The 13607-nt window shown below is 45.4% G+C and overlaps 1 protein-coding gene across 6 annotated transcripts in view; it reads right to left on the reverse strand.

The window, feature by feature from the left end:
• Positions 1-4932: 4932 nt before the first annotated feature.
• Positions 4933-13607, reverse strand: part of LOC119951728 (A-kinase anchor protein 17B-like) — an 84874-nt gene continuing 76199 nt past the window's right edge. For all 6 annotated transcript variants that reach the window (XM_038775029.1, XM_038775027.1, XM_038775030.1 and 3 more), the window contains one exon: positions 4933-8190. In XM_038775029.1, the coding sequence (XP_038630957.1) occupies positions 6217-8190 (1974 nt within the window). In that variant the 3' untranslated portion in view covers positions 4933-6216. The remainder of the gene's footprint in view (positions 8191-13607) is intronic.

A 13607-nucleotide genomic window follows, 5' to 3' on the forward strand; every position in this document is an offset into this window, starting at 1 on the left:
TGGAAAAAAATAATTGGGTGCTCTAAATTTATTTGTAAAAAACGATCATTGAGTGCACTATCTATTTTCTTAATAGCTGTGATTATTACAGCTTCTCATTTTGTTTGTTTTGCTTTGTTCATAGTATGAAGCACATTAACATCTTGGTGCTGATTTTCACTCCTTTCTTGTTCCATCCCCATTTTAAGTCCTAAATGCACTTTCCTTGCTCAGATATTTTGGATGTTGATCAGAGGTGATCTTGGGGTGGCCTGTTCCTATTACGTGTAAAAAGAAAAGTCAATTTTGTTGTCGTACCTCTTTTTGAATCACCATTTGTTTTCTCTTGCCACCGCTGGTCAGGTTGGAAGAGTGTCTGACAGTCCCCAAACCTGTGCTTCAGGAACTTAGCTCAGAATTTGGCACTGCATGTTGTGCCTTGGGATATGTGAATACTATTCTGGTGATGATGTTTTGCATAAATGTGTCATTACAGCAATCCTACTTTCAGGATCCACTTCTTACAGGCCAATATTGGGTAGAGATTGATCCTTTTTATTGATTTACCCTACCCCACCCCCCACATTTCCAAGACTTTATAGCGAATTGATGTGAAAGGTCTTTGCTGGATTTGCATGCCCTCTGAAGTGGCTTAGCAAGTCATTCAGCCATAGAACAACTCAGGTAGGCCCTTATCTAGTTGCTGAGAATGAAAGAAAGGGGTAACGGTAAGCTACATGCAGCAGAATTTCTGGAGAAGAGTGGAGGATGGTGGGGGGAGATTGGAGTGAAGATTACAGCATGGTGGTGAGTGAACTGGGGTACAAGCAGGCAGGAAATACGTTACACAAATGGAAGTATATATGGTCTTTGTGTTCAAGAGGATACATGGTTTGTTTGAAATAATTCCAAAGTTGGATTCGACCCAAGAGTGGGAATAGAATCAGGAGTGGAATTTGTGATGGGGGCAAAGGTATGTTTAGTATTCCTGATGTTGCAACAGGAGCAAGATGCATTCATGATTGGATGTTTGCGAAACTGTCAATACAAAGGCAATTGAGAAGTTGGGGGAGGTTAAGCTGGTTGACATGGACTGTATGTGGAGGCTGACCTGGTGTTTTGGTAGTAAATGGTAGATCCTTGAGGTAGCAGTATGAAGATGCAATGAGAAGCCATTACAGGAGATGTTTGAGCTACACTTGGACAAATGGGACTGAAACCAAGTCCCATCGGACCAGACCAGCACAGACAATTTTTTGGTGATTTAGTAAACACAGTTTAAAGTTGTTTCTTATATAGGGCAGCACTGTGGCTTCACAGCTCCAGGGTCCCAGGTTCGATTCCCCGCTGGATCACTGTCTGAGCGGAGTCTGCATGTTCTCCCCATGTCTGCGTGTGTTATCTCCGGGTGCTCCGATTTCCTCCCACAGTCCAAAGACGTGTGGGTTAGGTGGATTGGCCATGCTAAATTGCCCTTAGTGTCCAAAAGGAGCAGGAAGCGTTATTGGGTTAAAGGGATAGGGTGGAGATGAGGGCTTAAGTGGGTCGGTGCAGACTCAATGGACCGAATGTCCTCCTTCTGCACTGTATGTTCTATACGGAAAACTGCACCCCCACAGTAAAACAAAACACAATTTCAGTTGGATGTTGTGAAAGTGCAGAACAGAAACGGAATTTTCCATCTGTGATAGTGACAAATTATGTGAATGATAGGCAGCACGGTAGCACAGTGGTTAGCACTGTTGCTTCACAGCGCCACAGACCTGGGTTTGATTCCCAGTTTAGGTCACTGCTGTGCGGAGTCTGCACATTCTCCCCGTGTCTGCGTGAGTTTCCTCCGGGTGTTCCGCTTTCCTCCTACAAGTCCCGAAAAACGTGCTTGTTAGGTGAATTGGACATTCTGAATTCTCCCTCCATGTACCCGAACAGGCACCGGAGTGTGGCGACTAGCGGATTTTCACTAACTTCATTGCAGTGTTCGTGTAAGCCTACTTGTGACGATAATAAAGATTATTTTAAAAATGAACCAAACCTGTAAGTTGTTGTGATAGATCTACAAAAAATCATTGCTCTTTGAGACAAAAGTTTCTCATATTTTGACCTGCTCTGCAATTACAACATGCACAATAATTAAAGAACTCATCATTGCAGCCTAGTGACAAATTGGGTGAGTGAACCACTGCTATCACAAATGGAAAGGTCTGTTTCTGCTCTGCAGCTTCACACTTTCCAGTTGAGATCGGGAGCTTCATTTTACTATGGAGGTGCAGATTTCCATATGAAAAAAGGAGACACCTTTAAATTAACATGTCTTCACTCAATCTCAAAAATTTGCTTGTGCTTGTCTAGTCCAGTGAGACCAGGTTTCGGTCCCATTTATCTAAAACATCTGGAATGGCTTCTCGTACCTCGTACTGTTACCTTGAGGATCTACCCTTTACTATTATCAAAACACCAGGTCAAGTTTTGTGGAGTAACTGAGCAATCCAAACTGGTTGCCAGTGAGGATTCAGTGTCAAACGAGGCAGTCCTTGACTGGATTAGGAGTACAATTGCCAATCTGGAAAGTACACCAATTGAAAATCTGAACAAAAACTATTTCAAAGATGCGCGGGTTAGATGGACTGGCCAGGCTAAATTGCCCTTAGTGTCCAAAAATGTTAAGTGGGGGTTACGGGGATAGGGTAGATAGTGGGCTTCAGTAGGGCGCTCTTTGTAAGGGCCGGTGCAGACTCGATGGGCCGAATGGCCTCCTTCTGCACTGTAAATTCTATGATTCAATTTCGATTGCTGGGGTTTTTTTAACTGAGTGGCTGAAAATAAATATTTTAATCAAAAAGTTAAAGTTGGAAACATTGTCAGTCAACCTTTGAGTGAATTGAGAAAAGCTGCAAAGGATGAAATGCAGTGAGCAAGTGCTGTAGTATTTTGGGGATAAGGAAATAAACAAATTGATTCTCACTTGTTGAATCTTGACCAAGGATCAATCTTGAACAAACCCTGTTGCTCAGTAAGTACAATTTTCCAGCTCCAATCCAGCAACATTGCAATTGCCTCGTAGCGATTGATTTTCTTTCCATTGTCTGCGTGCCCTAGTCCAGTTACCTGCTGCCTTCCAACCACACTGGTTAGTGACACTACAAACACTAACTTGCATTTGTACAGCACCTTTAACATAGTGAAACTCTCATGGGGTGCTTCACATGAGCGAACAAAATTTAACACTGAGCAGTGATATTAGGACAGGTCAAAGAGGTAGATTTTGAGGAGCATTGTAAAGGAGAAAGGAAATATGGAGAGAATTTCACAACAGATTGACAAATCTTTAAATATGGTACAAAATATTTAACCGTGGCCTTGTCTTTATTGAATTAGAATGCAAAAGATGCTACTTTCACCACAAGTCTTGCAGTTTCATTAATATTGACAGCAAAATAATGTTACATTGATACAATACAAATAGATAAAAGATTTTACGGATAAAAAAACAGTGCCCCACTTTCCCTCAGTGGCAAACTAAGGCAGCGCACAATCCGTAATACATCTGCAGCTCTTTCACACAAGGTTCTGTTCGTCTGGAATGACGCTGGTCTCAATCAGGTAGGTCTCTAGTTGCTTTGGTTCTACACTGGCTGTGGTACAAGTGCCAAGTCCATTTTCATCTTAAACAGTTTCCAGAAGTTATCTCTGTAACTCGTTAAGCTCTCATAACATTAGAAAATGTCACCAGTGTTTGGAGATCAGTGAACAGACCGACGAGCATCATTCAGAGTTGCACCTATCAAAACAGAACTTTGCAGGGCCAACCATACAACCGAGCACTGTTAGTTCGCAAGTCTGTGTATCAGACCATTTAAAAAGCATGTTTAAAATTAATCCTGCTTTGAACAAATGCAGTTCAACAAAGTCTGGAATTCTAATAATTATACTTTTAAAACGTGCCTCTGAACTTGGCCTGAGTTTGAACCTGGAGTTGCCAGCAAAGGGAATGTGACACTAAGGAAAGTTTCTCTGCAGGCGATAAATGGTCTATCATTCATATTGTCGATATCACTAATCACACTGCAGCTGAGCTGAACCTACTGGCAATTTAGACTGGGGTGTAAATTCTGCAGCCGTTTAGTCTTGTTTCCATTCGGAGGGTTTATAAAATTCACTTTGAACTTCAGTCTGAGATTTAAAAAATTAATTTCAACTCTTGGCCAAAGAACAAAGAAAAGTACAGCACAGGAACAGGCCCTTCAGCCCTCGCCGATTTGGGGGCAGCACGGTAGCATTGTGGATAGCACAATTGCTTCACAGCTCCAGGGTCCCAGGTTCGATTCCCAGCTTGGGTCACTGTCTGTGCGGAGTCTGCACATCCTCCCCATGTGTGCGTGGGTTTGCTCCGGTTTCCTCCCACAGTCCAAAGATGTGCAGGTTAGGTGGATTGGCAATGATAAATTGCCCTCCGTGTCCAAAATTGCCCTTAGTGTTGGTGGGGTTACTGGGTTATGGGGATAGGGTGGAGGTGTTGACCTTGGGTAGGGTGCTCATTCCAAGAGCTGGTGCAGACTCGATGGGCCAAATGGCCACCTTCTGCACTGTAAATTCTATGATAATCTAATCACGCTGCCCGTCTAAACTAAAACCTTCTACACTTCCTGGGTCCGTATCCCTCTATTCCCATCCTATTCATGTATTTGTCAAGATGCCCCTTAAACATCACTATCGTCCCTGCTTCCACCACCTCCTCCGGCAGCGAGTTTCATGCACCCACTACCCTCTGTGCAAAAAAACTTGCCTCGTACTTCTCTAAACCTTGCCCCTCACACCTTAGACCTATGCCCCCTAGTAATTGACCCCTCTACCCTGGGAAAAAGTCTCTGACTATCCACTCCATCTATGCCCCTCGTAATTTTGTAGACCTCTATCAGGTCGATTTCAACCTCTGTTCCAGTGAGAACAAACCCAGTTTATACAACTTCTCGTCATAGCTAATGCCCTCCATACCAGGCAACATCCTGGTAAATCTCTTGCACCCTCTCTAAAGCCTCCACATCCTTCTGGTAGTGTGTGGTGACCAGAATTGAACACAACATTCCAACACTAAAGCTCCTAGTTCCAAGCAAAAATCACCATTTTTCAAAAGGGAAAACAGGAGAGGATACAGATTAGCGATTATTTACCAGCTGTGTTGTATTCAAATGGTTGTCATCTCATCTGAACATGCGTATGCAGTAAACATAGAAAACAGGAGCAGGACAAGGCCTTTCGAGCCTGCTCCACCATTCATATGATCAAGGCTGATCATCCAACTCAATAGCCTAATCCCGCTTTTCCCCTGCCCCGCTCTATATCCTTTGATTCCCTTCACCCTAAGTGCTTATATCTAACTGCCACTTGAAAACCAACAATGTTTTGGCCTCAATTACTTCCTGTGGTAATGAATTCCACAGGCTCACCACTCTAGGCAAACAAAGCTAATGAAGGCTGTAGATTATATTCAAAATGACTGGAATATAAGAGTTCAAGTCGGACCCAGGCCTAGAGAATAATAATTAAAATTTCCATCCTCTGTGGCAGTCCAAATCCTGTTGCATCACTGAAGAAAGAACTTGCATTCATACAGCACCTTCCAGGACGTCACAAGGCACTTCATAGTAAATTAACTGTTTCAGTATTGCCACTGTGGAAACATCAGGCAAGCGTGGCAGGCAATTTGTGCACAGCAAGCTCCCAGGAAAGCAGAGAGAGAGAAGTGACGTGGATCATATGTTTCCACGGGGGAAACGGGACAAAATACCGTTGAGAAGCAATCAGCTTAAATTTTATTTTGGGGAAACATTGTTGTTGTTTCTTTTTGTTTTGCTTGCCAAATATCTGGAGCATATCCGTACTTTTCTATGTTGACTGCCAAATACAGAATTTGTTCTCAAACATGTTCACACAGAGTGAATAATTGCTGGTCACACAAATGGGTCGTATAGTACTGCATTTACTCAACCATATGTCAATTCATATCGAAGCTAGGTTTAAGGTGCTACTTTGCTCAAATCAGATTAATTGAAGTGCTTTGACCTAGAAAAGCAAATGGATTTTATTAAAACGGCACAAGTCATATAAGAATTCATTTTTATGGTTTGGTGCTTAGGACAAGCTTAGCAGATTAGGTTACTAACTTATAGAAGATCTGATGGTGCAGGAGTTTCACTGTACTTAGACCTAAATTATCTTTATTCACTTTAATCCTTTCGCTTATTTGTGGTGAAGAAATTTATTTGTATCATTTTCAAGCTTCTTCATCTTTTGCTCACTTCTATTATCGTCATAAAGCCCATGACCAAAACCGAGCACCTTGGGGAAGTATGTCTGGTTTCCATTTGCTCCTATTTGAGAACGGAAATGATGTCCAAAATCTCTCTCGTGAGGCCAAGAATAATCTCCATAGCAACCATGGTGAATGCCAAAACCCCTCTCATAGGAGCAATAATTATCTATATGTTCATCCTTTGTGGGCTGGGATGAAGCAGGAAAGCCTTCCCAATGGATTTTCGTATCTCTATTAGAATCCATGAGATGATGCTTACGTTTACAGTGCTGGTCTTTGGGATGTACTGTGATCAGTGCGTTGCCTTCCTTTTTTCTGTGCTTTGCTTCATCACTTATGATGACCTCGGAGCAACTAGACAGATGATCATCCACGTCCAACTCATTGCCGAGCCTTTTCCCAGATCCTGCACCATTCCATAAGTCTTCCCTCTGGTACCTAGGGCAAGGTTTGCTAGTATTGATTTCCTGTTCTTTCCAAGGATATTTTAGTTCACTCCTGAATCCGCCGGCAGCCGCCTGTACATGGTTGCTGTATGAATGAGATTTTTTGTTCGGCTTGTGGTTCGAGGCTTCCTGGTGAATTCTTGACTCGTAATTTGACCAGCTGTGCACAGCACTGAACTCGCAATTGTTATCCTTATGAACGCTCCTTAATGCTTTATTTGACTGCTTCAGCTCATCCGTGCTTTCTTGATTGGGATCTGGTTCAATCTTGGTTACCTTGCAATGAGATTTCAGTTGGCTGTTGTACTCTCTGATTGAATTCCAGGACTGGTCACTATCCTCTAATGTTGGTCGAGCCAAATCGTTCTCAGAGTTTTTAATTGAAATTCTCCAGTTGGTAGTGGGATTTTTCCATGGCTCTTTGGAGCCTGAATGGGAAGGTATCCATAGATCCTTGGTGCTGGAATATAGCTTCTCGGGGTTACTGACATATTTCCCCTCTTGGCTCTTAAGGTCATGGACAGAGAAGGCACAACTTTTCTCTGAGTGACCAACTATATCTTTTAAGTGTAGCTGGCTCACACCAGCAAAATCTTTCCGAAAATCCAACTGGCTGCCTGAATCCTTCCAATGCAGATGGAATTCTCGGTCGTATTCTTTCAGATGAGGGTTGGTACCACTGCTGGAGGCTTTCTGCTTGGCGCCAGACTCGCTGATAGTGATGGTCCATCTGTAGTTGCTATCGTGGTCATAATCGCACCATCTGTTTTGTGGTGTGATGCTTACCTTGGTGCAAAGACGGCTCGATTTATTCTTCAAATCAATTCGGAAGCTTTCCCCGTCGTCGGAGACTATCCTCCGCCACTCGGAGTGGTCGCCGAGGGTGCCGTGGCAGATGCTTGCACCACTGAGATTCAGGGGGCAAGCGAGCTGGTGGTAATCCAGCAAACAACTGACAAAATCCTCATAGTCGTAAAGCTGATGGCGAATCTGCCGGTCCACAGTGGTGACCTTGCGCAAGTGACCATTGAACGGGTAATTATTATGTATGTGTGCACCACAATCTTGCGTCACGGTGATTTGCAATGATCCAAATTCGCGAGATGTGGTGTCCTTTCCCCTAACGGGGCCATGTCGTTCTTTAGAGTCAGCAGGAGTTACGTCTATCAGTGAGGTTGTGAAAGGAAAATTGTAGGTTTGTGATGTCAAAGGTTCATTTGCTCCAGCCAGCGACTTGTGCTTCTCCTCATTAGGGTTTTTGTGCAGCATCTTAATCTTCTTCCATTCTTCAGTCTCCATTTTTTTAAAGCTTTTCTTTCCGGCCACATCTTCACCTGGTTTCCTTTCCTCCTTTTCTTCCACATGCTGACGTTTGACCTTTTTCTGGTAGCAGTTTGTTGTGTGGCTCTGTGGAAGCTGTCTCTTCCAAAATCTCCCTTCCTTCTGCAAGAACAACTATCAACAAACAAAAACAGTAAAGTAAGTGATTAGGCCCATTTCAAATCGGTGTTGGCATACAGCTGTTAGTCAGTACAAAACAAAGCAAACATCTGACATTCCTTTTTACCATTCTTGGGATGTGGTCATTGCTGGGAAATCCCGCACTTACTGCCCATCCTTCATATCCCTGGAAAAGGTGATGGTGGTGAGCCACCTTCCTGGTCCGCTGCAGACTGTGTGGTGTAGGTTCAGTGAGAGACAGTGGCATAGTGATAAGTAATCCTTAGGCCCAGGCTTACGCATTCGTACAAAGGCCCAGGCTAACGTGTCAGTCCATAGGCCCAGGCTAACGTGTCAGTCCATAGGCCCAGGCTAACGTGTCAGTCCATAGGCCCAGGCTAACGCAGCAGTCCATAGGCCCAGGCTAACGTGTCAGTCCATAGGCCCAGGCTAACGCAGCAGTCCATAGGCCCAGGCTAACGTGTCAGTCCATACGCCCAGGCTAACGCAGCAGTCCATAGGCCCAGGCTAACGTGTCAGTCCATAGGCCCAGGCTAACACGTCAGTCCATAGGCCCAGGCTAACGTGTCAGTCCATAGGCCCAGGCTAACGTGTCAGTCCATAGGCCCAGGCTAACGTATCAGTCCATAGGCCCAGGCTAACGTGTCAGTCCACAGGCCCAGGCTAACGCAGCAGTCCATAGGCCCAGGCTAACACGTCAGTCCATAGGCCCAGGCTAACGTGTCAGTACGTAGGCCCAGGCTAACGCGTCAGTCCATAGGCCCAGGCTAACGTGTCAGTCCATAGGCCCAGGCTAACGTGTCAGTCCATAGGCCCAGGCTAACGTGTTAGTCCATAGGCCCAGACTAACACATCAGTCCATAGGCCCAGGCTAACGTGTCAATCCATAGGCCCAGGCTAACGTGTCAGTCCATAGGCCCAGGCTAACGTGTCAGTCCACAGGCCTAGGCTAACGTGTCAGTCCATAGGCCCAGGCTAACGTGTCAGTCCACAGGCCTAGGCTAACGTGTCAGTCCACAGGCCCAGGCTAACGTGTCGGTCCACAGGCCCAGGCTAACGTATCAGTCCATAGGCCCAGGCTAACGTGTCAGTCCATAGGCCCAGACTAACACATCAGTCCATACGCCCAGGCTAACGTGTCAGTCCATAGGCCCAGGCTAACGTGTCAGTCCACAGGCCCAGGCTAGCTAACGTGTCAGTCCATAGGCCCATAATAACGCGTCAGTCCATACGCCCAGGCTAACGTGTCAGTCCATAGGCCCAGGCTAACGTGTCAGTCCATAGGCCCAGGCTAACGTGTCAGTCCACACGCCCAGGCTAACGTGTCAGTCCATAGGCCCAGGCTATCGTGTCAGTCCATAGGCCCATAATAACGTGTCAGTTCATAGGCCCAGGCTATCGTGTCAGTCCATAGGCCCAGACTAACGTGTCAGTTCATAGGCCCGGGCTAACACGTCAGTCCATAGGCCCAGGCTAACGTGTCAGTCCACAGGCCCAGACTAACACATCAGTCCATAGGCCCATGCTAACGTGTCAGTCCATAGGCCCAGGCTAACGTGTCAGTCCATAGGCCCAGGCTAACGTGTCAGTCCATAGGCCCAGGCTAACGTATCAGTCCATAGGCCCAGGCTAACGTGTCAGTCCATAGGCCCAGGCTAACACGTCAGTCCATAGGCCAAGGCTAACGTGTCAGTCCATAGGCCCAGACTAACGTGTCAGTCCATAGGCCCAGGCTAACGTGTCAGTCCATAGGCCCAGGCTAACGTGTCGGTCCATAGGCCCAGGCTAACGTGTCAGTCCGTAGGCCCAGACTAACACGTCAGTCCGTAGGCCCAGGCTTACGCATTGGTCCAATTCCTCCCGCAGCAGATGATGGAATATGATTTTGCAATTAATGAAATACCTGGAATTGAAAACTCAGTAACAATGACCATGAAACTAATGTTGATTGTTATTAGAACCCTTTAGGATGGAAATCTGACACCCTTACCCAGTCTATTCTACATGTGACTCTAGTATTGTGATTGACTCTTAACCAACTTCAAAAATGGCCAAGCATGCCACTCGGCTCAAGGGGAATGTGGGATGTGCAGCAAATTCTGGTCTTGCCCCATGGAAGAGTAAATAAAAGGTGCTGAATCCAGTCCAAGGACTTGTTAAAAAAAATGAAGCAAGTTATGATTGGGAATGTATTGCCAGAAAGGATGCTGGAAGCAGATTCAGTAATCATTTTCAAAAAGGAAATTGGGTTATTTCTTGTGGTGGGAATGCTTGTAGGGCTGTGGGGCAGGAGCAAGTGAAGGACTAATTGGATAATTAATTCAAACATCCAGCACAGGCACTATGGAGTGAATGGCCTCTTACTCTGTTGAATGATTCTGCAGTGTTGCAAAGTATTTGTTTGTTTTTAAAAAAAATTTAGAGTACCCAATTCATTTTTTCCAATTAAGTGGCAATTTTAGCGTGGCCAATCCACACACCTTTGGGTTGTGGGGGGCGAAACCCACGCAGACACAGGGAGAATGTGTAAACTCCACATGGACAGTAACCCAGAGCCGGGATCGAACCTGGGACCTCGGCGCCGTGAGGCTGTAGGGCTAACCACTGCGCCACCGTGCTGCCTATTTTAATTAAGAGCCAACATATTGCAAGAAGTTAGGTAATTTGGACATTCTGAATTCTCCCTTAGTGTACCTGAATAGGTGCCGGAGTGTGGCGACTAGGGAATTTTCACAATAAAATCATTGCAGTGTTAATGTGAGCCTACTTGTGACAATAATAAAGATTGTTATTATAAGTTATAACGCACTTAGAGCAACTTCTCTATTATTGGTAATATCCTTCATAGAAATATACTGAGGTCGAGCTGTGCCTGGGAAAGACTTTGAGTCCTTGCGTAAAGGATGTTGCACAATATGACAACATCCTAACAATGTGCCAAGGTAAATGATGTGACACCCACTATCAGGGCAACACAGGCAGCAACAACTCAAGTGCATATGCAAAAGAGACCAGCGTGATGGTAATGCACCACATAATGTACTTACAAAGGTGTCACTTCTTTTGGCTTGTACTCTGTATAAAGAAAGGTATCTTTTGCCTTACTTAAAACAGTCACTTTTGTCATCCAACATACACAGCCAGAAGATAATTTACTTATTTGATTTAATTTAATTTCTTGATTGTATAGGATTAGCGTGGCATTTTAAATATGGCAAGATATCGGCCACTGATGTTTGTACACTCAATTGATGGAAGGGAAGAGGGTGTGTCCTGTTAAAACATTGACGCCAAACTCGGTGAGTGGACAAATCACATCAGAACTTTGGTTTTCAAAGGTGATTAAATATTATCCATGGCTCCTGGTGAAAACTTTGCAAAAGAATTCTACAAACCTCAACTGGTGGGCTCCGTTTTACTCCATTTGCAACTGATATGGAAAAATGACAGTACAAGTGTTCGGCAGGTTGTTCTGCTTAGAATGGTTGAAAATATTCCACAATAGGGAACATAACTAACATTTTTCCATGTCGCCATGAGTTTCACATCCCCGTCCTTTCCATGGAGAGGAATGGGATCAGAGCCTGCATTAGTAGGAAATAGAATCCCTGCAGTGCAGCAGACCATTCGGCCCATTGAGTCTGCACCGGCTCTCCGAAAGAGCAGTCTACTTAGTCCCGTTACCCTGCCCTATCCCCGTAACCCCACCTAACCTGTGCATCTTGGGACTGTGGGAAGAAACCGGAGCACCCGGAGGAAACCCACGCACACACGGGGAGAATCCACACAGTCACCCAAGGCCAGTTAGGAACCCGGGTCCCTGGCAATGTGAGGCAACGTGTTAGCCAACGTGCCACCCATTGGGGCAGTTACTTTACAAACAATGTGACAGGGAAGAGTCCCGATGACCCATTAACAGCATACCACATGTAGAGTATTCTACACAAGCACATTCCCCTGCATAATCTCCCACATTTGAGTTCTGTGCTTTTCAGGCAGTAGTTCCTCACACAGTTGTGCTGGGGAGAAGCTGAGCAGGACGTTGTGATACCACCTCTGGTGCTGATCTGTTTTGTCCACAATTTGTTTTGTGCCATCCACCACATTATATCCAGGCACAGATTGGACAATGGGCAAACCCATAGTGAACCATTCCTTTCTTCACCCATCTTTCCAAGGTGCTGTGTTAATCCTGATGTTAGCTTTCACAGGCTGACAATGCAGGACACTTGGTGACCCTGAAGAATAAAGCCTTCTCAAGATCATGATCTGGATGAACCAGAGCCCCCTCAGCACAGTGTCAACAAAAGCAGATCTTGATTTCCGGCTGCCTCTTGCCTCCCTCTCGACTCCCGTTAACCTCCCCAGCTGCCTATGATTAGAGATGGGACGTGTAGAACTTTTGACTTCCATTCGACCCCAGGTTCAGCTTACTGCCAGTCATCAACCCCACTTATAATAATAATCGCTTATTGTCACAAGTAGGCTTCAATGAAGTTTCTGTGAAAAGCCCCTAGTCGCCACATTCCAGCGCCTGTTCGGGGAGGCCGGTACGGGAATTGAACCCACGCTGCTGGCCTTGTTCTGCATTACAAGCCAGCTGTTTAGCCCACTGTGCTAAACCAGCCCCTACCTTTTTCCCCACTTCACAATGCTTAACCTCCATAGCTCCTACCAAGCCCAACAAAACCCCAGTCTGTGCCTTAAGTTACCTAGAGAACTCCAACCTGGCTCACCTGGCTCGCTGCTTCAACCCAACCTATTCAAAATGTTACAAGCTGCATCTGTGCCAAGATATTCACTCCAGCCATCCCTGCCACCTCCAACATCTAAAGAGCTGGTTTTATTTCATTTGATTTCATGTTTTCAAATCCCTTCATACAATATTCCACCCTTCCTTAGCTATTTCCTCTTGCCTCTTCTCTCCGCATGTTCACCGTTCATTCAGCTTTCCCTGGGGTGTTCCTGGACCCCAATCCATTCACTTCGCTACTGGCAGCTGCTCATTCAGCCAACATCACCCGAAACAGCTCCCTCTGCCTTGGCACCTTCTTCAGCTTTCCCTTTATCTCCTCATCGCCAGACTACTCCCTGCTCTCGTGCCCCTCTTATTGTAAAGTGCAAGAGGATATGTAGCAAATCAAACACAAACAATAAGGCAACACAGCAGAGTAGCTATTTGGGTAACGAGAAATAGAGTGTGGCGGGGAGGGGTGGGGGGGGGGGGGGAGGGGTGGGGTGGGGGGGGGGGTGGAGAGTACAAACTTCAGAATGAACCAGTGGGTAAGGCTGAAAGTGCAAAAAGGTTAAGACAACAAAATGAAAGGATCTGTATCTGAATGTATGAAGGATTCTTAACAAAATAGGCAAATTGCGAGGTCAAAATAAATATGTATGACGTGATGGACAGT

Source organism: Scyliorhinus canicula, chromosome 17, assembly GCF_902713615.1.
Source record: "Scyliorhinus canicula chromosome 17, sScyCan1.1, whole genome shotgun sequence".
In the NCBI taxonomy this organism is placed as follows: Eukaryota; Metazoa; Chordata; class Chondrichthyes; order Carcharhiniformes; family Scyliorhinidae; genus Scyliorhinus; species Scyliorhinus canicula.